The following is a 24,033-nucleotide window of genomic DNA, read 5'->3' on the forward strand; positions in this document are numbered from 1 at the left end:
TGCAACTGTAAATGTGAGCTAATCTATTACAGAGCTTTTAGAAAAGATTGCATCACCTTTTCACGAGTTGATCACATATTACAGCATGGTCGAGGGTTGTCATAGAAGTAATAAATATGGGTAGTTAGGAAATGCGGGTCTTAGAAAACTTGACTAAAGAATGGTTCCTGAAATTAAATAAAACATCCTTTTCGAGTGGTAAAGAGATTATTTATTCTTAATGACTTGGTTGCCTTGTATTTATACAACGAAAAAAGTTTTGAAAATTTAAATTTATTTAGAATAATATCGTGTGTATGTCACTAATTTGTTTTTCGTTTCGTTTTCATTATCATTATTCGAAATACAGTATAAGTATAATAATTAAATATTCTCTGTCTTTATAATAAATCCTTAAACATCACATGAAAAGTTTTTCTTGTTGTTGGGTTTTTTCTTTCTTTTATAAGTTTCAAATACTTTCTATCCGTTCTTTGGTATCATTTTCATATTGAAAACTTGAATATCGAATTTGTCGCTTGTTTCGTTAGCCTAGGAAAAACGAATCTAGTCCACAAAAGTTATAGACTTAGATCAAGACCTGTTTATAAATTTCGTTAATATATAGGTAAATATAATAACTTAATAATAGTAAGTACCATATGTTGTGGTTGTTGAGGGTTTGGTATTTTTGGGGATTCGGTTGTAAATATGTGTAAATACAGAATTTTCTTTGGTTTAAGACGATTTCTCACTTTCTGGTTGTATAAACTCTCCAGCCTTGCCATGAAGAATAGCGTTCGCGATATTTGGTATAGAGGTCTGTATATTTATCGTTTAACTATATAATATATCGTTTCGTTTTTTTTGTGTGTTTCGTTTGGTTTGAGAGTGCAACTGTAAATTGTAGGTACTTATAAACTAGCTACAACACAACAGATGCCACGCCATGTAAAATTGTAGGGTCTTGTGTAAGAATTTTGGTGGCTGAAAAAATCCATCAAAATGCTACATCTTCTAACTAAGTTTCCTCCTCGGTCGTTTCATCTTATCCACTTTTTTTCATTCTTTGGCATTACCTAAGAGAGGTCAAGAGTGTATTTTTTCGTTTTTGGAAAACGTTGATTTGGCCTTAAACTTTTTTTTGGTTTTTTGGTAGATTTGTTAGCTTCGGTTGGGTTTAGTTGTTCTGTTAATCGTGTGAGAGTGTTTCGTTTGTTGTCTGTGGTTTGAGTTTTCGTGTAAAAAGGTACATGATAAGATTGTTTCACGACTGATCGATGCCGAACTGCTTGACTATCCTACCTCTGACCCTGGGTGGAATGGCCACCCGAGGCTATAGAAGGTGTGGTACTGGTGGATGCAACAGGAAGTGGCACTCCCGATGCGGATTCAGATGCGGATGTGGTCTGCTCCATACTCCAGGGATGCACCATGTCGTAGTACCTGCGGTAGTCGTAGTCAAAGAGCTCGAAATCGATGCGATATATATTGAGCAATTGGTCCAACGTTGAGCGGTCGAGATCGGCAAAGTATCGCTCGACCAGAGCCTCCGATTTGACACCACTTCGCGCCTGGTTGCCAATCTTGCGCTGCTTCCTTTGTGGCAGCTTTCCCAATCCGAGGAGCAAGGATTCCAGTCCCGCCTGCCGTATTATGAACTCCGAATCCCTCTGAAAAGTCTCCGTTTTGCCTATGATAGTAAAGTTCACACTGCAGGGAGTGCAGAAACTGTAGACGGGAGCCCAGTGCTCATCGAATCTCTTGCCCGCCGCATGTTCGGCAATCAGGAAGCGCACAAACTCCTCGAAGGTGGGTCCACATCTTGGCCAGGGGCCGCCCAGATTGCGCCTCCTGTAGCGATGCACGATCTTGTTGCCCAGCGCCTTGTAGAAGGTGTTCTTATTCCCCTCCAGCTTATTCCGGTAGGCACTCAGTATCCGCTCGAAGGGATCGCGCACGAAGAGGAAGGACAGGGCACTCGGCAGCAGCTCCATCAGTTCGCCCAGTTCCGGGCGGGGAAAGCGCTTTCTCGCCAGCTCCAGAGGTTGAGTCTCCGTCCGCTGCAGATACTTCACATCGTAGCCAGCTGGAAAACAAATCATAGGAGTATTAGTTTAATATGTCTTTAAGTTTAATCATTATTGGTATTTAAAATTAAAATTGTTTTATACTTTTTTTTTTAATTTTTTCTGATAGATAATATGGTCAATTACACCCCAAAAAGAAATTGAAATGAAACGTAGATCGATTTTACATGATGTTATATCAATTTTATCTTGATATGGGGCCAGGTAAATTTAATAAGGTCGAAATGAGTATTTAATGTAAAAACGATATGAGTTTTGGATAACCAGAAATTTACATGCACATATCGATTTTTCGGCGACATGTTTTTTTTGTGTGTTTTCAATTACTTTAAAAAGGTAGTTTAAAATCAGAAAAATAGATAAATAAAAGAGTTCGAATGAAAGTTCGAAAAAGCTTTTCCCGGAAACGATCAATCAAAATGTCATGTTAAACAACTTTAATAAAATAATACTAATAATCACATGGAATTTCCATTAAAATGCGGTAATTTTTTATAACTTTAATAATTGCCATTTCAAAGGTGATTTAGGTAGCAGACAGAAAAACTCCTTCTAATTTCTCAATTTATACCATAAATGAGAAAACTTATTATAATTATAATTACTCCCAAAAAAAATTGATATGAAACGAAGATCAATTTTACATTATGCAATATTAATTTTAACTTGATATGCGGCCCCGAAAGTACGATATGCTCGAAATGGAAATTTCATGTTAAAAAGATATGCGTATTGCATTACCAGAAATTTACATGCGCACATAGATTTTTTAACTACATGATATTTTTTGTGTGTATAATAATAATAAATTTCAATTTAATTATTCTGGCTTCCTTTCTAGAACTTTGTTTATCTTTAATCTTTATTTTTAATCTTTCTCACCCAGTATATTAAAATAATACATCCACGTGCTGCTGGCTGCCTTGAAGACGTTGCACCTGAAAGTAACCAAACATATGGTTGGAAAATAAGATCCTAAGAAATAGATCCCAACGCACTAACCAGACGAGATTGTTGTGGCCAGGTGAGATGAAGAACTCCCAGGGATTCGGTGGGTACTTTTCCTGCAGCTTATAGCGATCGCAGACGGCGGCCAGATGTTCACTCCTCCTTTGCAATTCCCGCTCTGTTCTACTGTGCAGCTCCTCGGAGTACTCATAGACGGGATTCAGAGTGCTGGCCGGAGGCGGCGGAGGAGCTGCTCCACCAGCCAGCGGAGATGAGCTCCCGGCACTGGCATTTCCACCCGTGGTTGCCTTTCCCTGCTCCTGCTGCTTGGCCAAAATCCTCTGGCGCTGCAACTGCTGACGCTTCAGCTTGAGCTGCTGCTTCGAGGGCTCCGCCGAGTCCGCCTCCAATTCCGCCGCCGTAACCCTCTCCCGGTGCTCGTAGGCATTCAGGGACTCGCGGAAGAGGAAGGCAAAGTAGCACAGGCCCACCAGCACACAGGCACCTATCTTCAGATAGGTCTGCAGACGTCTTCCATAGCGCAGGCGGATGAGCATCTTGCGAATCTACCGAGGAGTCCTGCAGCGATCTCGCCGCATGTTCCACGGGCTTTCGGCGGTTTCTAAATGGGATTGAAAAAATAGAAAGATTTACTTTTAGTCATAAATATAATAAATATTAATATTATTATATTTAAAGAATTATAAATATTTCCTAGAATATTCTGAGAGATTTAATTCTTTGTTTAATTAATCATTTTTTCCTTTTCCTTCTTTGTAATAAGATATTAAAAAACTTCCTTTTTACAATATAGGTTTGTAAAACTCCAAAATCGTATCTTTTAAAAAATCAAATATAAAATATTAATTGAAATATTTTATTATTAATTTAAGTATTATTTTAAGCGATTATAGTCTTTGTTTAATTATTTTATTATGATTTTTTCATTAGGCCTTTCTTTTACTGCAATAAGACGTTAAAAATGGTATAACATTTTAGGTTTTTAAAACTCCAAAATCTTATCTTTTAAAAAATCAAATATAAAATATTAATTGAAATATTTTATTATTATTTTAAGAATTATTTTAAGCGATTATAGTCTTCGTTTAATTATTTTATTATCATTTTTTCATTAAGCCTTTCTTTTACTGCAATAAGACGTTAAAAATTGTATAACATTGTGTTATTTAATATTTATTCTTTTATTTTAAAACTTGTCTGATCTAAAATGGTAAATTAAATTTTAAAAATTCTAGTTTAGATCTTTTTTTACGACATCTTTCATTCACTACATTAAGACGTTAAAAAACATTATAAAATAATTATTTTATTATTAATATTATAACTTTTATTATAGCACTTGTCTTGTCTAAAATCTTTTTTTCCACGACATCCTAAAAATTCGATTACCATATATTAAAATAAAATTTCTTGAACTTCACTACAAAATGGAAATACCCTTTTCAAGACCACAAAAGTAAGTGAAAGCTTACAGATTCTGTTTTTGGATTCTGTTTTGGCCAAGTAACTCCCATTAATTTTTCAGCCACCCTTCCCCCTTCGGTCGCTTTGGCCAGGCGACACTTGTTGGTGTGTACACACCAGGCGACAAACACCCTAACAAGCATACACACACACACACAAGCAATGAGGCCAGCAAACTACGTCATCATAGCCCCAACACAGACACACTTGAGCGAAAAACGGCGAAAAAAAACTCTCTCGAAAAGTAGGACGTCATCCTTAAGCGTCAACATGCAATTGCCGTTGCAAGTTGCTAGTTGCCAGTAGCTGGTTAATGTTGCCATGGGGTCATTTTGCTGGCCAGGACTGGGAATTGCCAGTTAAGTATTCACAACACCTAGGAGACCACTTGAAAGCAGTTAAAGCTTTGGCTATCTGATGGCTAGCACATCTGTTGGTATAATTCTGCGGGTTCGGGAAGTAATCCCCTTTGTAATTTTTATAAAGGATATAGTTAAACTTACTTTTAAAGCGCGGCAGGCGTTTTTTTTATATATATATATCCTTTTCTCTGGGGGGGAGCTCCCTCTGTGTATACTGAAAGCCTATGGCTGCCTGCTGCTCCTTCAGCCTCAGCTGCCCCTCCTTCTTCACCTGGGGCCGCTCGGTTACGTGTTGCTCGTGGCTCCTGGAAATCCTGCTGCCTGCTCCGCTTCTGCCGTCCTGCTCGCGTCGGCCACTCGCTCTCAACTGGCAGGAGCAGCTGCTGCGGGTCCCTGCTGGTAGTCCTAGTCCAGCTCTCCTCGGAAGCCGACAATTCTTTGCCAGGCGCCGGCGCAGAGAGAATGAGAGCTTATGGACCGTGGGAATGTTGCTGCTGGCCACCGGAAAAAATCACAGGACCTTCGGGTCTCGATGTGATCATCGGAAAAAGTTTGCAAAATAAATTAAAATTTGAAAAAAAATATTTATAATAGGTAAATAAATATTAAACTAAATAAATTAAAACGTTTAATTAGATTTTATTTATATATTAATTAGAGTTTATTCTTATTCCAATACTTTACAAACCTTTAAACTACAGCTGGAAAATTATCGATGTTTTCGATAATATCTACGTTTGGAAGGGAAACACTAATCAAATATCGAGAAATAGCAAATTATCGATATTTTCGATATTTAGACATTGTGATTCAATCCCACACTTTACACTTTACACTAAAATATTTTCTCTAAAAAATATATACGATGATATAAGTTTCCCTCAAAATTAAAAACCCGGTGTTTTTTATTTTTTGTGTATATTAAATCTTTGTATTTTTTCTTTTTCTATAAATATTTTACTTTAAAGTACAAACAAATTAATAATAAACTTCTAATACTACGTTTTAAGACACTTTCGTTTTTTGTTGTTGTTCATCTTGTGTGGTTTGTTTTAAATATTTAAATATATCTTCTATTTATGTGTGTGTGTTGTTTTGTTGCCTGTTTGTTTACGAAGCGGTATATAAATTATTTATACGTTTTATACAACATTTCCATTAACGTGTTTTCTGTGTGCTCATCGGGCTGGCTTATTGCAATTGTTGGTTGTTGGTTATTGTGGCTGTCCGAAGTGTGTGTTTAAATAAGGTTCACTAAATATGCTTCAATTTTCTCGCCGGTTTGCGTTTATTGCGTGGTCGTGACCGTGGCTGGTGTGGTTTGCAGTTATGGATTCGGGTTCTATATACGTTTAGTTTAGCGGTTCTATATGAATATATGCAAGTTATGCTAAAGTATCAAAAGAATTATTTTATGTAGCAATCATACAATATATATAAGGTAATAATAATATTGAACAATATATAATGTTGTTGTTTTGTGTTTTTGTCTAGCGCTTTGCCTTTGCTTTACTTCAATTACTTTACTCTTTGTTTTCCCCTATTTGTTCAAATAACATTTAGCAAAAATAGAGCCTGCCTTATATACAATACAACTTTTTTGTGTTTGTGTGGTTTGTTTTTCACGATATTCCTCTTTTTCTTTCTTAAGTGTCTTGCATATGCAAAATATATAACATTATATAGTTCTTTCTCACTTTGCAAAACGACAAACACTAGGCGACTGATCCTCCCTTTTGCATTATATTTTTTGTATTTTTTTTTCGTTTTGTAGGTTTTTGTGTTTGTTTTCATTTTTTTTCTGGTGCTTGGCCTTTTTACATTTTTGACTAACTTATTGCATAGGTTTCCATGTGCATATATTGTTGGTAAAGAATTCGCGTTAAGATTACTGTCCTTAGGCTAGAGCGATTAAAACTAAAAAACAAATTTTTCGAAACAACGCAAGCTTACGGAAACTAATACGCTATATCTGTATGTATGTACTGTATTCATATATGTTTAATGGTTACAAAAAATATAAAACCTAGAGTAAACGTGCGGTCTGCTCTGATCTGATCTGCTCAATCCAACGGATCCAGCTTCTTATAGACTTTCGACTGGGCGCAGCGCGTAAAAGTAAGACAACCTAAAGCTAGAAATGTGTTCATGTTGCATTGTGAAGAATCAAAAAATATTTACAGAGTGGATCGGTCCATGGAAATAAGATTTCAAATTAAACTATGCATGCGTGTGAGAGAGTTTTCGCGGAGATGTTTTTCTTTCAGTTTCAGCCATCTATTCTACGTTAGTTTTTTAGGGGGAGCTTTTTCAAATGCGTTACTCAACTAATTTGTTCAAATTTCATCTTCTGAGCTATAAGCTACATACATTAAATTGCCTGTTTCACTTGACTAGCAAATCATTTCCAATGGGTGGATTCTTGGGGGATTAATAGCAGTGCCAGACGATTGATAAACTCGGACTGGGGGCAGAAAACAAAGTGTAAACGTAAATTGGCGCTTGCAACCGTGTGTGTTCGTGTGTTAGAGTGTTTCTGGGTGTGATGTTGCTCGCTATGAGACGCAACATTATTGCAACTTGTGGCTACCACTAACTATACAAAATCCTCAACGGAAACTAGGACTAAGAACTACGAAACGAAAGCGTTCGGTATCAGTGCGTGTGATATATATACAAGTAGCCGCCGCCGTCCGTGGATTCGACTTCACTACGCCAGCTGCGGCGAGCTGCTGCTGGCGGATCGCTGCTCATCCGCCGTTGTCGCTTCGCTGGCGAACTCCTGGAAACTCAAGCCCAAATCGTTGTTCAGCTGCACGATGTTCAGTACGTCGCCGGCATCGCGCCAAGTCGGCTGGTGTTTCGTGGCGATGCCTTCTCCGCCGCCGCTGCCACTGCCACTGTCGTCCTCCTCGCTGAGAATGTTGTTCAGGCAGAGGTTGAACTCATCGTAGTCGACAAAGTTGCCGCAATCCAACGCAGTGGCATTGGCCAGCTCGGGCATAAGTACCTCATCCACTTCCACGTCGGCGGCACTGCTGCTACTGTGGTAGGACAGCAGGTGATCGGCCTCCTCCATGTAGCCGCCGGCTGCTCGCGATGCCAGATTCTCGTATTCGGCCGTCTCATCACCATCATCCTCGTCCTGCGCCTGGGCTAAAGGAAAGCTGCTGCTGCTGCTGCCGTGATTGATATCCAGCTGTTGCTGCTGCTGCTGATGCGGCTGCTGTTGCTGCTCAAAGTCTTCGAATAGCTGCAGCAGATCGTCTTCGTGCGCATCGCTCGGATGGTTCAAGCCTTTAGCCAAGGCGCAAAACTCTGGTCACTTGTAGTCACGCGACGTTCTTCTCCGGCGTCCCTCGGTCAACATGGACTCGCCAATGACTGTAAGGGTAATTAATCATTAATTGATATATATATATTTATATATATTTTATATTTCCTCACCTGCACTGCGGGTCTTTCGCCGGGCTTCCGCTACGCTCTCCACACTGCCCGCATTGTTGCTACCCACAGCTGCTGCTCCTCCCGCCTTTCCAGGTGTTCCCTTCGGCTCTGCCGCGGCGGCGGCTGCTGCAGCAGCTGCGGCTGCATTGCTGCGACTGTAGATGATCTTATTGGCAGCCGCACTGGCCCGCACGCTCCGCCGTGTGCCGATCTTCTCGTCCGTCGGCGAGCTGGCATTATTATTGGTGGTGCTGGCTGCCGCTGCGGTGGCTCCTCGTGTGGCATGCACCACATTCGTGCTGCTGTTGGTTTGGCTGGTGGTGGTGGTGGTCACCACGGCGCCGCCGGGCATCGTAGTCGTCGTCACTGTGGAGGTCACCGCAATGGGAGTGCTGGAAGTGCTGCTATTGTGATTGCTATTAACGGCAGTGGTGTTTCCAATTGGCGCCTGAGCTTTGCCCATCCGCGGTGTTCCAAGTGGCGGAGTGGCAGCGGTCGTTTCTGTTGGGAAATTAATAACATTTATTTATATGCTTAATTAAATAGTAGCTTGGTAGCTTGAAACCAGGGTTCCAAAAATAACACACACTGTAAAAAACTTGTGTTATTAACATGTTAAGTTTCAGTGTTTAGTTCAAAAAAAGTTATTGACTTGTGTGTAAAAAAATATATCCTACATATGTTAGAAACATAAAACACACATGACATTTGTGTTATTTACACTACGTGTTTTTTACACAGCGTGTTTTTAACACAATGAGTTTTTGACATTAAAATGTCAGAGTTTAATGTTAAACTGAAAAATCAGCGGTTTTCTAGAGTAAAAATGGTTAAAACTAACATATATTAGTTTTAATTTTCCCTTCGTCTCGTAATGTAATTTTCATGTGTTAAAAACACAGTGTGTAAAAAACACTTCATATTAATAACACATTTTGTAAAAAACACAAGGGAGCTGTGTGTTTTTACAAATATTTTTCACATTTTAACACTTAAATATTTGACACACTGTAAAATACAATTTTTCACATGTTAAAACATGTGTGTCAATTTCTGAACCCTGCTTGAAACTAAACATATTTTATCACCCCTTAACCTTAACCCAACCTTCCCCTCGATCAAAGTCCACTTACTGTTCTGCGGCGGTTGTAGCTGCTGTGCATTTCGCCGCGTCACGTGCTTATCCACTGCTGCTGCTGCTGCTGCTGCCGCATCGGCGGCCTCCACCTGCGCCTGCTTGGAGTTTCGCACCTTGCCGGCCACTTCGATCAGCGGCTCGTCCGATTCGGATGACTCAATCTCCACTTTCTTGGGAGCTCCTGCATCAGCGGTCGTCGTTTCGGCAGGTGCAATGTTATTGGAGGTGCCGCTTCCATTACCGCTGCTCACCCGGGGACGTTTAATGCTATTCTCGGCTGAATCCGCACCATCATTACTGCTGCCGCATTCGGATTCCTGCCGCCGTCTCTTATTATTATTGTTGTGATTGGGCGTGGGTGTGACCACTCGAGGACTGGCGGTGGATGAGGCGCGGGAAAGACTCTTGGCGGTGCTGGGAGTATTTGTTGCCGGATCGGGACTCGCTTTGGGTGCATCCAGTGGACTCTCCAATCGACTGCTGGCCCGCGTCCTTTTCCTCAGCGTTTCACCCTCTATTTGCGAGGGTATCTCAATCGAAATGGGCTGCAGGGAGGCGGCGGCGGTTGAATTTGTCTCGCTGGAAGGCTGCTTCTCCTGCTGCACCGACTTCTCCTCTGATTTAAGCTCGACTTTCGGTGGCTCAGTTTTTACCTCCAATTTGGCTTCCACTTTTTGGACAACCGTCTTAATCGCCGGCTCCTTTTTGATGGTCAGCAGCGGTGGCATCTCCTCCAGCTTTGGTTGCTTGCCATCTGTGAGTTTCTTGATGAGATCATCGTGTTCGAGTATATGGTGTTCGCCATTCGTCGTGGCTGCTGCAGGTGCTGTTGTTGTTGTCACAACTGTTGCCGCTGGCAGCGAGTTCTCCAGGCTGTTGAGAAAACCACCAGCAGATGATTCGCTTGTTTCCTTGATCATCGAGGAAACAATATCCTCAAGATCCTCGGGAAAATCGCCCTCCATTTTGGCTAAAGCCTTCTCAATCTCATCATCAGCCTGCTGTTTTTGCTGCTGTTGCAGGGAACTTGATGGTGCTGCAACTACTGGCGTGGCTATCACCGCAGTTGCTGCTGTTGTGGTGATGATTTGCTGCTGTTGAACAGCCGCCGTTGCCTTGCTCACTTGAATGGGACTGCTGGAGGAGAGCTGATGGGGACTCTTTTCGGAGAGAGCATCCATCGACTCAATGCCGCTGTCCTCGCCACCGCCATTGTTGCCATGACCGGGCGTTCCACTGCCATTGCTGGCGGGCGAGTTGCGCAGCGTGCTGGGCAGAGCAGCCGGCGATGAGGTAGAGGTAGAGGTGGTGATTATGGACACGGAGGAGGCGGTGGATACCGAGGAGGAGTTAACCACCACTGTGGTAATGGGCGGCATAACCACTGGCAACTTTCTATCACAGATCGTAGTGGCCACTCCTGCTGTTCCCACTGCTGATGGGTTTATGATGCTGCTTGCCTGCTGCTCGATGACCTGCGGCGTTGCGGTGACCTTTGTGATCTCCACACGCTTCAATGTCGTCGCACTGGGCAACATGGTTACGGCCGCCGCCAGTTGTCGCTGCTGTTGCTGCTGCTGTTGTTGCTGCTGCTGTTGCTGCTGCTGCTGTTGCTGCTGCTGCTGTTGTTGCTGTTGCTTCTGCAGCTGCAGCTGTTGCACGGCTGTGATGTATGGCGGCGGCTTATGGTTTTTTGTCATCGGCTTGCCACCCACAATGGGCGTAATGGTGGCGGCAGTCTTGATAGGATTCTTCATGGTCAACAGACGACTATTGTTGTTATTCCCGCTGTTTGCGTTATTATTATTGTTATTATTGTTGCTGTTGATGGCACTCAAAGTAATGCTGCTGGGCAACGAGGTGGCTATTTTGCTCAGCTGTTGCTGCTGTTGCTGCTGCAGGGTGGTGGTGGTGGTGATTGTAGGCGTGGGTGTGGTTCCCGTGTTGGTGGAGCCCACTATGAGCTGCGGATCGTTGAGGGATTGGGCCAGCGCCTGGCTTTGCTGCGCCTTGTGAGCCTCCACAATGGCACTTATAGTCAGCCCATTCTTTCCCGCCACAATGGTGGTGGTCTTGGTGGTGGTAGCTACTCCAACTCCTCCTTGTTGTAATCCCACTGGCGTCGTCTTCTGTATGAGTATAGGCAATCCATTGACATGCGGCGTTGGCGGCGTTAGCTTCGTCTGCTTATTCTCCACCGGTTCCATCAGCAGCTGCTGCGGCGGCTGATCGCTGTAGCTGCGCTTAAGCTGCCTTTCATCTAAGCTAACCTCCTGATTCGCACCCTTCTTCCTCTCCTTTCGCGTGTTCTTGACCACCACATGGTTTTTGCCGCGCAAACGAATCTGCAGGGGAGGCACACGAGGTTCATTGGGTCCGGGGATGGCCTGAGATTGCTGCTGCTGTTGCGTAAAGTTGCTGTAAACAGGATGGTGTTGCTGTGGGAGTTGCTGCGGTTGTTGTTGCTGCATCTGCGAAGGTTGTTGCTGCTGTTGCTGCTGAATCTGCGAGGGTTGTTGCTGCTGCAGTTGTGTAGTTTGTTGCAGCTGATGTTGCTGTTGCTGCATTTGAGGCACCTGCTGCTGTTGCTGTTGCATTTGCTGCTGTTGTTGCTGCTGCTGTTGCGTAGGCAACGTCATTAGCTGCGTTTGCATGGGCAACTGTTGCATGTGGTTGTTTATTACAATTGTCTGCTGCTGCTGCTGCTGTTGGTTGATTATAATCTGTCCTTCGTAACCTGCACCCGCTGCCGGCGCATTTTCCACCTTGTCTAATTTCAATCTCAGCTTTATTTTCTCCTCGGCCGCCTTGGTCTTGGCATTTCCCTTGGCCCTTTCCCTCTTCGGTTTCGGCGTGGCCGTGGGATCCTTGGCCTTGCGCTCCTTCACTCCCTGTTGCAGCTTGCCGCGCAGCAGATTCGGCTTGGCCTTCTTGCTGGGCGCTCCAACGGCAGCTGTCATGGATTGCGGCGAGTTCAAGCCAATTAAAGGCGAACTGTTGCTAGATCTTGGGGAATTATCACCCAGATTACTGTGATTTGCCTTCGAGACGGGCGTTTTTCTAGCCCTACTAGTTGCTGACTTATTTGAGGCCAAGGAATCGCGCGATCTCTCCTGATCACTATTAATACCCATTGGATGTTGCTGCGCTGAATTTGAATCCTCCTCGGAAAACAGATTATTCGGCAAAAGCATATCGTTGGCGGGATTAAAGTTAAAGCTGCTCAGGTTGCTCATGTTGCTGTTACGGAATTGCGGCTGCGCTGTTTCCTCCTCGGCCTCCGTTTCGCTATCGTCGCTGGCCATTGGTTCCATGTCGCCGGTGTGTGGATTAATGATAAATTGCTTTTGCGGCGGACGCTGTTGCTGCTGCACATGCTGCACTTGCAACTGCGGCTGCTGTTGCTGCACCATTTGATTTAATTGCTGCTGCTGTTGCAATTGCATTTGTCGCTGCACATGTTGCTGCCTCTGCTGCTGCTGTTGCATCATCAATTGCTGTTGCAATTGCTGTTGATTTTGCTGCTGTTGCTGGTAGGGCATTTGCAGTATTTGTTGCGTCTGCTGTTGCGGCTGCATTAGCGTTTGTTGCTGCTGTTCCAGTGGCGCCTCCAACGTATTCAGCGCATCCATATCAACTGCTGATAGATTATCCTCTATTAAATCCAAATCCAGATCCTTGGCATCTTGCAACAGCGATTCCAGCTCGTTTTTATCCTCTAGACTGAGTGTAGAATCCAGATCACAGTTTAATGTGGGCAGCAGGGCATCCAAATCGTTTGTGGTCAGGGCATCCAGCACGGAAAGCGACATCAGGGAATCTACTTGACCTTGTGGCTGTGAATTTGAAGCAACCTGTGGCTGCTGCGCCTGCTGTTGCTGCTGCTGCTGTTGATTCGGCAGCGCAGGGGGAGGCAATTGCTGCACCTGCTGCTGCTGTTGTTGCTGCAACTGCTGTTGCTGTTGCGGCTGCCCTGGCAAATTGACTTGCTGCTGCTGCTGCTGAAGATTGTACTGCATCTGGTAGCGCGTAAACTCCTGGAAACTGCTCTTGGTGGCCGAATCCATCGGCTTATTGATTCCGGCCAGTGGCCAGCGGGAGTTGGCCGCCGCCTGATTGTAATCCGGTGGCGGAGCTGCAGGTACATGGTGTGGATTGCTGGCTGGCAAATGCTCGCTGGGAGCAGAGGTTGCAGTTACAGGAGCTGGCTGTTGCTGTTGCTGCTGCTGCATCAGCGGGCTGTGCATCGAATGGTGACTGGAGGCGGGCGAGGGTGCGGGACTCATGAATTGCTGCTGCTGTTGCGGCGACGCTTGCGTCATTTGCAGGCTCATCAGTCGCTGCTGCTGCTGTTGCTGTTGCTGCGGATGAGGCGGCGGAGGAGCCAGCGGCAGGCCACCAGGTCTCAATTGATGTCTTATCTGTTGCTGTTGCATGGGATTCATGACCATGTTGTTGAAGCAATCTATTAAGAGGAAGAAAATTCAGTTTAGTATATATTTTCAACTGATTTAGTTAAATCATTTAACAATCTGATGTCTTAATTATGTCTTATTAGTATTAGAGCCCTGCGTGAATTTATTTATTTATTTTCAAAAATTAGCAAATATCTGTCAATATAAATTTAATTTTTGTTTTATCATAGTATGCCATGAAATTTCTGATTTGTTTAATTCAATTATATGTGAAATAAATTGAATGTTTTCCTAATTCATTACGAATTAATTTAATTAATCAATAATTTTTAAGAATTTTTCGATTTTGCCATTTTTTTTTGTGCTTTCTTTTGAGAACAACAAGTGGAAAATTTTTAACAAATCAAATCATTTAATTTCGTGTGAAATAAATTGAATGTTTTTCTAATTCATTTCGAATTGAATGTATAAATGAATAATTTTTATGAATTTTTGTAAGTTGCAAGCTGAAAAAACAAATCAATTTTAAGTGCTTAGAAATTAAAATTCATGCAGATTTAATCACAAAATGATGGCCCTTTTTTCTTCAAAAGAAATTGTCGTTTGACATTCTTTCATTCAATTCTATTAAACTCAAAATTTACATTCATTCAATTCTATTAAACTCAAAATTCGAATTAATTCATTTATATAAAACAAAAAATTCAAAATAATTCATTGAATCCATTCTTGCAGGGCTCTAATCAACTTAATATAGAATAGAAATCAGATCTTAAAAGCTAAGCAGAGGTTTTTTTACCAGGTGCAGGCTGAAATTGTTGCTGTTGTTGCTGCTGCTGTGGCTGCATGAATCGCATCTGCTGCTGTCGTTGAAGTTGTTGCTGTCGCAGGGCCACTGCCTGCGGCGACATTTGCTGATGTTGCTGTTGAAAGCGATGCGGCGGTGGTCCTTGCTGTTGCGGCTGCTGCTGCTGTTGCGCCTGTTGAGTATACAAATGATTGCCATTGCCGCTGGGACTGAGCATCGCCTGCTGCTGCTGCTGTTGCTGCTGCTGCAGATTCCTTATCACCACGGGCGGCGGACAAGGTGGAGCCACCGCCGCCTGGGGCGTTGTGGGTGAGGAGGGCACCACCGGACTCAGCACATCGCCCATCAGGAAATCACTGGGCGTCGCTGGGCCAGAGGATCGCATGGGGGAGTTCATCATCTGCGCTCCACTGGGACTCATGCCAATCAGCGGCGATTGCTGCTGCTGTTGCGGCGACTTGAGCTGGTTCGGATTGGACATGGCATTGCCGTCGTTCTGGAGAAGATTAACCAGCAGTGGCGACGATATGGCTATGTTGTTGCTGCCCGTCGACGTGGCCGTTGGCGGATGGTTAAGCTGCTGCTGCTGCTGCTGTTGGCTGGGTGCCGTCACAATGGCTGGCTTGGCTATGGCAATCGGTGAACTGACGCTGCTGCTGCTGCTTTGCTGCCCTCCAGTTTGAGCACCCAAACCGGGATAAGGCGGCGGCGGTGGCTGGATAAACTGAGATTTGCTCCCGCTGCTGCTGTTGCTGCTTCCTGGCGTCGTTGGCGGCGTTGTGGGCGTTAGTTCGCCATTCTGCGGTGCCTGCTTGAGCACCTTGAGGGTTACATTTGGCGGCGGAGGCGGTGGCGGCAAAGGTGGACCCAAAGCAGCTCCTGTTTCCCTACCCTGCAGCACTCTCGCCTGCCGCATGCTCTCGAATGGGAAATCCCGGGTGGTTGAGGGCGAGGGAAGCAGCAGGGGCACCTTGCCCTCCATGGGACAAACGGTATTGGGGGATTTGAAGACGGCGGGAGTCAGGGCCACCTGTTGTTGCTGCTGCTGCTGCTGTTGCTGCTGATTTTGTTGCATTTGGAGTGGCATCTTTTGGAGTCCCAGACCCGCCGCCGCCGCTCTTCTTTGCTGAAGTGAGATTGCATCGTTCTGGGGCAGAATCCTCTGCTGCTGCTGCTGCTGTTGTTGCTGCTGCTGTTGCTGTTGCAAGAAGGCGGAGGCCGCCTTGCTGGTACTGGGGCCATCGAATCCCGTGGTTAGGAGACCACTTTTGTTGCCCGAAAGCGAGCCAGCCGCCTCTAGAGTCTCGTTTACATTATCTGTTATAAAGAGTTTAATAGATTAACTAGGGTTATTTACTAATTATAGATAGTACTCACCCTTGGTTATCTTAATATCTTGTCCACCAACTTTTAAAGTTATCACAGAATCGCCCTCGAATTGCACCGACTGAATGCTGAGGGCGCGCAGCTCGGGATTTCCATCGTTGGCCAGCTGGCGCAGCCGTTGAGCTGCGTCCCAGGGGAGCGAGACCAATATCCGCACCAGTGACGGTTCAAGCTGCTGCAATTGTAGCAGAAAATCAGGCATTTTTCTAAATTAATTAACATTTAAGTAGCCGAATTTTAGTAGGAGGCAAGAAGAAGAAGAGCGGAGATAGTGAAATTGCTAGGGATGACACTCGATGTTATCGATAACTATCGGTGGGGTCTGGCAGCCCTGGTCCCTCACACACACACACACACAGGCATTGGATCACCATAATTTATGGGGAAAACACACATTTCCAAACTTTAATATTAAATGAAATGCACAGCTTTCCAATCTATTATTTATTTGTTATTAAAATATATTTAAATTATTTTTCATAGCCATTTGTTTTTGCCCCTGCCTTTAACACTGCTAGAGCGGGATAGCCATAGTGCCCATCTCATTGGAAATTCCAACAACAATTTGTTTCGACAACAGTTAAACGCTTGAATTAAGTAACCCAAAGGGCTTTTCAGCTGACTGCATTTTCCACGCGCGGCGCACGGAAAAGGGGGCGGGGCTGCCGCTGCTGCTGCCCACAGGTTGCATTTTCACATGCGTGCGTGCGTTTTCCCTCTCTCTCGCTCTTCGCTCTGCGGGTTGTTATCGATACCCCGACGTCGTCGCCATTTTTCTTCTTGGCCTCTTGGAAGGGTGTGCGTGTGTGTGTGTGATGGGTGGGCAAGTGTGTGTGGCAGAGGGAAAAGGTAACCAAAATACTTGCTTGGAAAGAAGGCGGGGGGTAAAAAGGGGGGCGGGCGGGCTGATTAATAAAATCAAAAAAAAAAAAAAAAGGAAAGGAAAGGGGGGTAAAGGAAATAAGAAATTGGAAATAAGAAACACCTGAGAGCAAGAAATTAGTGCCGCCTATTGTTTTTGTTTTTATTGCGTGGGTGACGCAAGTGTGTAAGGGCAAAAACAAAATAACGAAGAAGAAAAGAACCGATTGAAGTGCAATAATCGCAAATCAGCTGTTCGGTTGCGCTTAAAAAAGCAGCGAAACAGCGATTAACTCACCTGTTTAAGTGGCATATCATCACACGACAATCGCACGCGTCGTAGGTTTAATTGGTAGAACGCTGCTCAATTCTCGCATTTAGCTTTCGATTCACCGCCGTGGCGTCCTTTGGATTTGGTTTGAAATCTTAATTGCAAGTGGACAAATCGCATTTTAGGCCTGAATTATTGTCGTCTTTTTTCGTGTTTTCCCCACTAGTTTTTTTTAACCTCTGCGACTTTTGTTTTTGGGCATTTTCCACTATTATTTTTTTTCTCTCTCTTTTGGCTTTTTACTTTTTTTTAGTAGTAGCCTCACCAACACACACACAACACACTCACTCACACACACACGTGCGGGGCGCGGATACGGATTTTCCTGCGTCACTTTTCAAGCGCTTTTCCTGCTGGAAATCTCGCCTGCCCGCCTTTAGATTATTGTTCAGGGCAATTTAGTGGTTTTTAGGCCCCCACTGTTATCCATTTCACATCCGGCAGCCGAATAATAATGCTTTATTAGCGGGTCTCGAAAATTTTCACGCATTCGGGCAGCCGATTTTCGGGGGCTTAATTTCACACGGTTCGTTCGCCTGCGGGCACTCGTTTGTAGCTCTGTTCGATGTCGAAAGATTCGCGCTTGCTTTTCGGCCCTCAATTGGCGCTGCAGCGATGCGTTTATCCTGTTTATTTTGTACAAAAAACTTCGTAATTATTAAAATTCCACGAACAATAACAAGCACACAGTGGTAGCCATTTTTATTTTCCAGCCGGAGTTGCCAGACGTGCGGGGGTCGGAATTACCTAAATTTGGCGGCCTTTTTCGGGTTTCCAGCAGGAAAGGGGGCTGCCAACCGGTTTTCTGCACCAGTGGAGCTACCAACCGATTTGTACGGTTTGAAAAATTTGATATTAAAAATAATTGTTAATTATAGACGTTTTTTGTGATTATTAAAAAAAGTATTAATATTGTTAAGAAATTATATTTATTTTGCGGTTAAAGCAGTAGCAGACTCATACTTATACGAATCAAGTTGGCAGCTTCTCACTAGTCTAGAATTGTATTGTATTTAAAACTGGAAAACCTCCCTTTTTAAAATGTTGTAAATTATTAAATTGTGTTTCTAATGTTTCTGGTATTTCCACTTATTTTTTAAACTTTTAATTTATTTTCCTAAATGTGTAAAATAAATACAGCGTATTGGAATTGCTGCCATAAAATCAAATTGGATATTTTTGGTCAAGTTATTAATCGATATTTGCAGTGCTGCCACCTTGATGGAAACACCGATAGTATAGGTTTTTCTCCCATCACTATCTCTGATTCTGAAATTTGCAATGTGAGTACATAACAAGAATTTTCTTTTTTAGAACCATTTACAAGGGGATTTTTGATAGGAAAAAAGTAATTAAGCAATGTTATTAGTAGGCTTATCTACTTAGTTAGTTTCTATCGAGAACTTAAACCCTTTCAAGTGATTTCTGGCCACTACCTTTGAAGACCTTACGTAACTGCCCAGCAATATAATATAATAATTGATTTTTCTTCACTTTACAGCGACATGGCCAACACTCCAGCAACCTCCAACGTGGGACCCGTGCTCCGTGGCCTCCACAATGCCACCATCAAGAAGAACCTGGCCATTTCTCTGGGCCTCACCGCCCTGATCACCGTTGCCTACAAAGTTCTGGTCAACGATCCCAAGAAGGCCGCCTACGCCGACTTCTACTCGTAAATACTAACCCATAATATCCCTAAAAGATATCTGATTTATCCTTATCTAAACTTACAGGAAGTACGATGCCAACAAGTCCTTCGAGCGCATGAAGGCCGCCGGTCGTTTCCAGTCCTGCTAGACTATTATTACCCCCACAAAAACACATGTAGTCTAAGTCAAAAGATGTTGTATAGCGAGTGTTACGCTTCTGTATTGAAAACTAAATAGATTTCAGTCTACGTATGTGCACGAAGGCGTTTTTATTTTGGATCTAAGGACTACGGTTATGTCCAAACTCACGAATTCGGGTTATTTATGAGTCCATATAATATGACTACCAAGCCAGAATTTGTAAAAATCAATGCTTATGTGTCGAAATATCTTAAAAAATAATAGTAAGTGTAGAACAGATTCATATTCCAACGTAAGTGGGATTAAGTTTTTATAAAGATTGGTAGTTCCTTTCAGAAAGTATACTTATTTCTTTTATGAGAGTATAAAATTTAAACTAATATTAATCTATCAATTCAAAAAAGTTGCTTTCCCTGGTATAAACTGAATTTAATTCTATAACTCACATGAATCCTATAACTGAAATAACGAATTCCATCAATATGCGCTTTAAATAATTTTTCATTCCCTGTTTAATATAAAATTTTTTGAAAACTTTAATGTTTTAACGTATAATGTTTTTAATTGAGTTTTTGTTTAATTTATTTTTTAAAACTAAAACTAACCTAGGGGTTTGTAGAAATTGAATTTTTAATCCAAGTCAAACTAAGCTTTCAATCAAATTATTATTAATTTCTTTATTATTTACTCGTATTTACAAACTTATCGAAGTAATGCACAAAACAAACACACAAAACCATGATGCCGCACACCGAAATCTGGGCGGAAGAACGTCTAAAATCTGATGGCAAAGTCTTTGTAGTCCAGTCGGCTGAGATTTCCCTGGTTGCGGAGCTCACATCGATCGATTTGACAGCCGGGAGAGCCCTCGCTGGACAGCCAGGTGATTCTATAAAGGAAATACATTACTTTGGATTCAAAATATATATCTCTGGAATACCCACACTTTATCCACCTCGTCCTTGGGACCCTGCATCTTCCCCACAATGGTGCCCTGCTTGCTATTCTTCACCCAGCCAGTAATTCCCGCCTTGGTGCAGCGATCGCGGGTGTCTTTCGTGAGATTCAGGCCTGCCGGTTGGATATATCAGAGCTACTATATTTTCTATATGGTCTAGAGAAAGTGGAATGGGGCGTGAAACAAAGCCAAGGACAGTTGGGGCCACCCCAAAGTAACCAGCTACTTGGGGGTTTTATTTTTAGATCGCTTTGATTTCTAGCCCCGATTCCTGATCCCAAACGCACCTTGTACATGTCCATAGACCTCAAAGTCCAGCGTCACCAACAGTCGGATATCCGGAATGCCCATTTCGATAGCTTTCGAACTTTTGGTTATGTAAATTTAACACCTAATTCCTCGGTTTTTTATGTTGCCTTTTTTTTATCACCTTATACGCACTTAAAAAACCAGCAAATATTTGTTTAAAATTCTACAAAAACTGGAATCCTTTAGTATATATTTTTTGAAAATTATTTATTTTATTCAAAAGCGATTTTTTCCGCCGCGATCGCTAGTTTGATTTTCAGCAAACCGTCGCAAATTTAAAACTAAAATGCCAAGTAGCATATCAATTGCTTTCTATTTTGCGTTTTCGATTTGTATTTGCGTATTTATTTTAGCCGCCCATTGCATTCTGCCTCTTTCTCTTTACTTTTCTTGTTATTTTTTTTAGAAAAGAAAATACGAACGAGATAGGAATCTTTCGGGACGGTCACAGACAGTCGAGTTTTGTGGTCAATATCTGATTTTTAGGTGCGCTACGTTGGGATTTTGGAAAGAGATCGGTTAAACATCGTTTTAAAAATTATAATAGATTTTTAAGTGTAATTTAAAAGTGAGTATTCATTATTTAATTAATGCTTTTATTATAAAAAGAAAACTTTTAAAAGGTGATTCCTTTCTCTAATTCTTAAATCTTCCCTCAATATCAACATATTGCAGAAATACCCTACATGTACCCATTATATCTGTATATAGCCTCAAAATCATACGATTATCTTGATTTAAGTCTGCACATTGCTCAATTTAACAATATAATTGTGCATTTTCATCGCCTCACGAAAATGTATTGAACCAAAACAATGCAGAGACTTTGTTTTTGGGACCCCCTGATTTCGCTTTCTATATAATGCACCTTTGAGAAATGTGGGGAATGACAAGTTCATAGCAGGCGCATCAGATGGGCCGTGAGACTTTTATAAGACCAGACAACAAGTGCATTTTATTTGTATTTTCCTTCGATGAAAGGGAAATCTCTATGCATATGGTATAATATGAAAATGTGTTATCCTTGTGTTAGGAATTTGCCCTCGACCAAGATAGAAAAAGCGGAAACCCAGAACACAGAAATAACTCTATGCTGGCTAAATATAATCCCTTGGAAACTAAATATACAATTAAAGGTTCTTTGAAAACTACGTAGCAATAACTAATCAGCCACAGAAATGCAATGATTACAAAATAAATGCGAATGCATATTAATTCTTGGTATAAAATGAATTAGCTGAATTAACATTTTAGGTTGAGCTGCTTTATGTCAGAAGGGGTATAAATAGAGATCCCACAGTGAATCAAGTATCAGTTTCAAAATCAATAACTTAAGGTACAACATGAATCCTACTATTTTCTTCAGGTAAGTCGGGAAAATCAATTTTGAAATAATTATTAAAATTTTCAATAATTTTTTCCCAGTTGCCTAGTGCTTCTCTCGGGATGTCTTCTTGGAAGCACAAATGCCCAAAGCGACGATGAATTCATCACTGAAAAAGAACGCCTACTTCATGTGTATGGTGATTCTTCGATAAATGAAGCCACTCGGTTTAGGAATGTCCCCGATCTAGTCACTTTCTATGAGAAATACTCCACTCGCCTCGCATTGTCACCCAATTTCAATGATCGTGCCCAAGATCTCTTGAGGAGGTATAAAGAGGAAAACGCTCGTGCTGTTCAGGTGGATGGTGTCCCGGCTCAAGGAGGATTCTGGCTGCCCTTGGTGAAGCTTCTAATTGTGCAGCTGGGCGTGGAACTCGCCACTGAGGGAATCAAACGTGCTACAGCATCTTAAGTCTCAATTGGGATAAAACTATCATCCAAAACTATATAATAAAAAAATAAAATAAAATTTATAAGCAAAGAAATACATTACTTTTATCATAAAATTCTAACTTTTAATTATTTTGGGACTCGCTTAATTCCTCTATTAAAATTAATCATTTTTAAAATGTAATCAATTACAATTTGCATTCATTATCGTCAGTCAGCTCAACCTACATCCCAATTTCAATCTCTTATCTGTACTCTTGTGAATCATTCAATTTAATTGTAATTAAAAATACGTCAGAGATTATTCCACAAGAACATCTAAAGTATTTTTCAATGTTAATGATTTCGGTATTAGATTGTATTAAAAATTTTTTTTTTGGGAAATAACCTGTTGCACCAAACTAAAATCATTATAAATAAAGCTCAATTAATAAATCAGTTTCGAAATCCGGCGCTTAGACAAAACACGAATTCTGCATTTCTTTTAAGGTAAGTTCTTTTACTTCCTCTCTAAAAAGCACAGTATTTATAATATTATTCCCAGCTACCTAGTGATCATATCAGGATGCCTTTTTCGGCTAGGCAATGCTAAAGACTACGAAGACGAAATAGACTATGAATACTTTGAAGACTGCGACCATATGCAGGTAGAAGACCAAACATCTTTGATCTTTGATGCCTCTCATGAAGTCCCTTTCCATGAGAAAACTTTCGATTCCATTGAAATGCAACCCATGGGAAAACCATTTCCATTCTTGGGCTGGTAACTCCAGAACCATGATGTCAGATGTTTTTAATAATAGTATTTTGTTGTCCGCTTTTCGTTTTTCTTTGCAAAAAAAATGTAAAATTAAATAGAACGCAGTTAGCCAGTTCCCAAAATAACAAATAGTTAGAATATTTTGTTCATAATGATGTATTTATTTATTTAACACCAAATAAATCTTTTTGGGTGAGTTATACTTCCCAGTTGAGATTTAAGATGCTGTAGCACGTTTGATTCCCTCAGAGGCCAGTTCCACGCCCAGCTGCACAATGAGAATCTTCAGGAGAGGCGCCCAGAAACCTCCTTGTGCCGGAACACCATCCACTTCAACAGCACGAGACTGTTCCTCCTTATACCGCCTAAAGATATCCTGGGCACGTTCCTTAAGGGGATTTGGCAATAAGAGGTCAGAGGAGTATTTGTCATAGAACTTGGCTAGATCGTCGACATTTCTATATCTAGTGGCTTCATCCACCGATGAATCGCCATACACCTGAAGTAAGCGTTGTTGTTCAGTAGTGAACTCATCCTCGCTTTCGGCATTTCAAGAAGATATCCTGTGAGAACCACTAGGCAACTGGGAAAAAATATTATAATATAGGTTATTTTTACAAAAAGGGATTACAATGACTTACCTGAAGAAAATCAAAGGATTCATCTTGTAGCTTGAGCTCTTGATTTCGAAACTGATATTTGATTAACTGTGGGGTCTCTATTTATACCCCTTCTGACACTAAGCAGCTCAACCAAAAATGTGAATTCAGCAATTGATTTTATACCGAGAATTGATATGCATTCGCATTCATTTTTTAATCATTGCAGTTAGCCACAGATAAGGCCTGATAATCTTAAGTTTAGTTTACTCATTTTTCGAAGAACGCTTCATTGTATATATTTATTTTTCACTCTCAACAGATTATTGGATTTCTTGGAAAAGTCACCAAATAGGCAAACATCTATTCCATTTTTGTTTGCATATATTTATTAGTTCAATTATACTCGTTCTTGAACATCTATGTAAGGGTTCGTGCTAAATATGGGTGAGTTCGTCACTTACAAAAATATAAAAGAATTTAATTTATCAAATTAAAAAAAGTACGAAGCAATAAGGAATACTAGGTGCTATTATTTATATTCTTGGAAAACGCTAATCAATGTTAATGCGAATGAAAAACAATTCT

The 24,033-nt window shown here is 41.8% G+C and overlaps 5 protein-coding genes, 1 long non-coding RNA gene and 1 pseudogene across 8 annotated transcripts; 3 read left to right on the top strand and 4 right to left on the bottom strand.

Moving 5' to 3' along the window:
* Positions 1-427: 427 nt before the first annotated feature.
* On the bottom strand, positions 428-3,574 carry LOC108063923 (carbohydrate sulfotransferase 11). 2 transcript variants are annotated; one of them, XR_011417605.1, is made up of 4 exons: positions 3,072-3,574; positions 2,952-3,007; positions 639-2,068; positions 428-580 (listed from the first exon to the last, which is right to left on the bottom strand). XR_011417605.1 is itself a non-coding variant. In XM_044394900.2 (3 exons), exons 1-3 carry the CDS (start codon positions 3,572-3,574, stop codon positions 1,281-1,283), a joined length of 1,347 nt encoding a protein of 448 aa, XP_044250835.1. In that variant the 3' UTR covers positions 428-1,280. The 2 variants fall into 2 exon arrangements, 1 of the variants encoding a protein (XP_044250835.1); XM_044394900.2 differs by having other exon boundaries at positions 428-2,068.
* On the top strand, positions 2,119-3,698 carry LOC138911972 (uncharacterized). The gene is made up of 3 exons (XR_011417606.1): positions 2,119-2,273; positions 2,956-3,120; positions 3,212-3,698. It is a non-coding gene; the product is annotated as an uncharacterized lncRNA (long non-coding RNA).
* A 2,649-nt stretch (positions 3,699-6,347) lies between these two features.
* Positions 6,348-17,974, bottom strand: Ncoa6 (Nuclear receptor coactivator 6). Of its 2 annotated transcripts, none has more exons than XM_017151125.3 (6): positions 17,218-17,974; positions 16,050-16,230; positions 14,664-15,989; positions 9,445-13,914; positions 8,312-8,812; positions 6,348-8,248 (listed from the first exon to the last, which is right to left on the bottom strand). In XM_017151125.3, exons 1-6 carry the CDS (start codon positions 17,230-17,232, stop codon positions 8,187-8,189), a joined length of 6,555 nt encoding a protein of 2,184 aa, XP_017006614.2. In that variant the 5' UTR covers positions 17,233-17,974; the 3' UTR covers positions 6,348-8,186. The 2 variants fall into 2 exon arrangements, with proteins under 2 accessions (XP_017006614.2, XP_017006613.2); XM_017151124.3 differs by having other exon boundaries at positions 16,050-16,233.
* A 416-nt stretch (positions 17,975-18,390) lies between these two features.
* On the top strand, positions 18,391-19,154 carry cype (cytochrome c oxidase subunit cyclope). Its single transcript, XM_017151227.3, has 3 exons — positions 18,391-18,533; positions 18,752-18,925; positions 18,987-19,154. The coding sequence occupies exons 2-3, from the start codon at positions 18,756-18,758 to the stop codon at positions 19,048-19,050; spliced, it is 234 nt and encodes a 77-aa protein (XP_017006716.1). The 5' UTR covers positions 18,391-18,533; positions 18,752-18,755; the 3' UTR covers positions 19,051-19,154.
* A 618-nt stretch (positions 19,155-19,772) lies between these two features.
* LOC108063938 (acylphosphatase-2) lies at positions 19,773-20,594 on the bottom strand. Its single transcript, XM_017151226.3, has 3 exons — positions 20,289-20,594; positions 19,988-20,114; positions 19,773-19,932 (listed from the first exon to the last, which is right to left on the bottom strand). Exons 1-3 carry the CDS (start codon positions 20,350-20,352, stop codon positions 19,818-19,820), a joined length of 306 nt encoding a protein of 101 aa, XP_017006715.1. The 5' UTR covers positions 20,353-20,594; the 3' UTR covers positions 19,773-19,817.
* Positions 20,595-20,689: 95 nt separating this feature from the next.
* Positions 20,690-22,119, top strand: TotM (Turandot M). Its single transcript, XM_017151225.3, has 3 exons — positions 20,690-20,878; positions 21,565-21,676; positions 21,736-22,119. The coding sequence occupies exons 2-3, from the start codon at positions 21,654-21,656 to the stop codon at positions 22,106-22,108; spliced, it is 396 nt and encodes a 131-aa protein (XP_017006714.2). The 5' UTR covers positions 20,690-20,878; positions 21,565-21,653; the 3' UTR covers positions 22,109-22,119.
* Positions 22,120-23,063: 944 nt separating this feature from the next.
* On the bottom strand, positions 23,064-23,510 carry LOC108063920 (protein Turandot M-like; annotated as a pseudogene).
* Between the last annotated feature and the right edge of the window lie 523 nt (positions 23,511-24,033).

Source organism: Drosophila takahashii, chromosome 2L (genome assembly GCF_030179915.1).
Source record: "Drosophila takahashii strain IR98-3 E-12201 chromosome 2L, DtakHiC1v2, whole genome shotgun sequence".
NCBI lineage: Eukaryota > Metazoa > Arthropoda > Insecta > Diptera > Drosophilidae > Drosophila > Drosophila takahashii.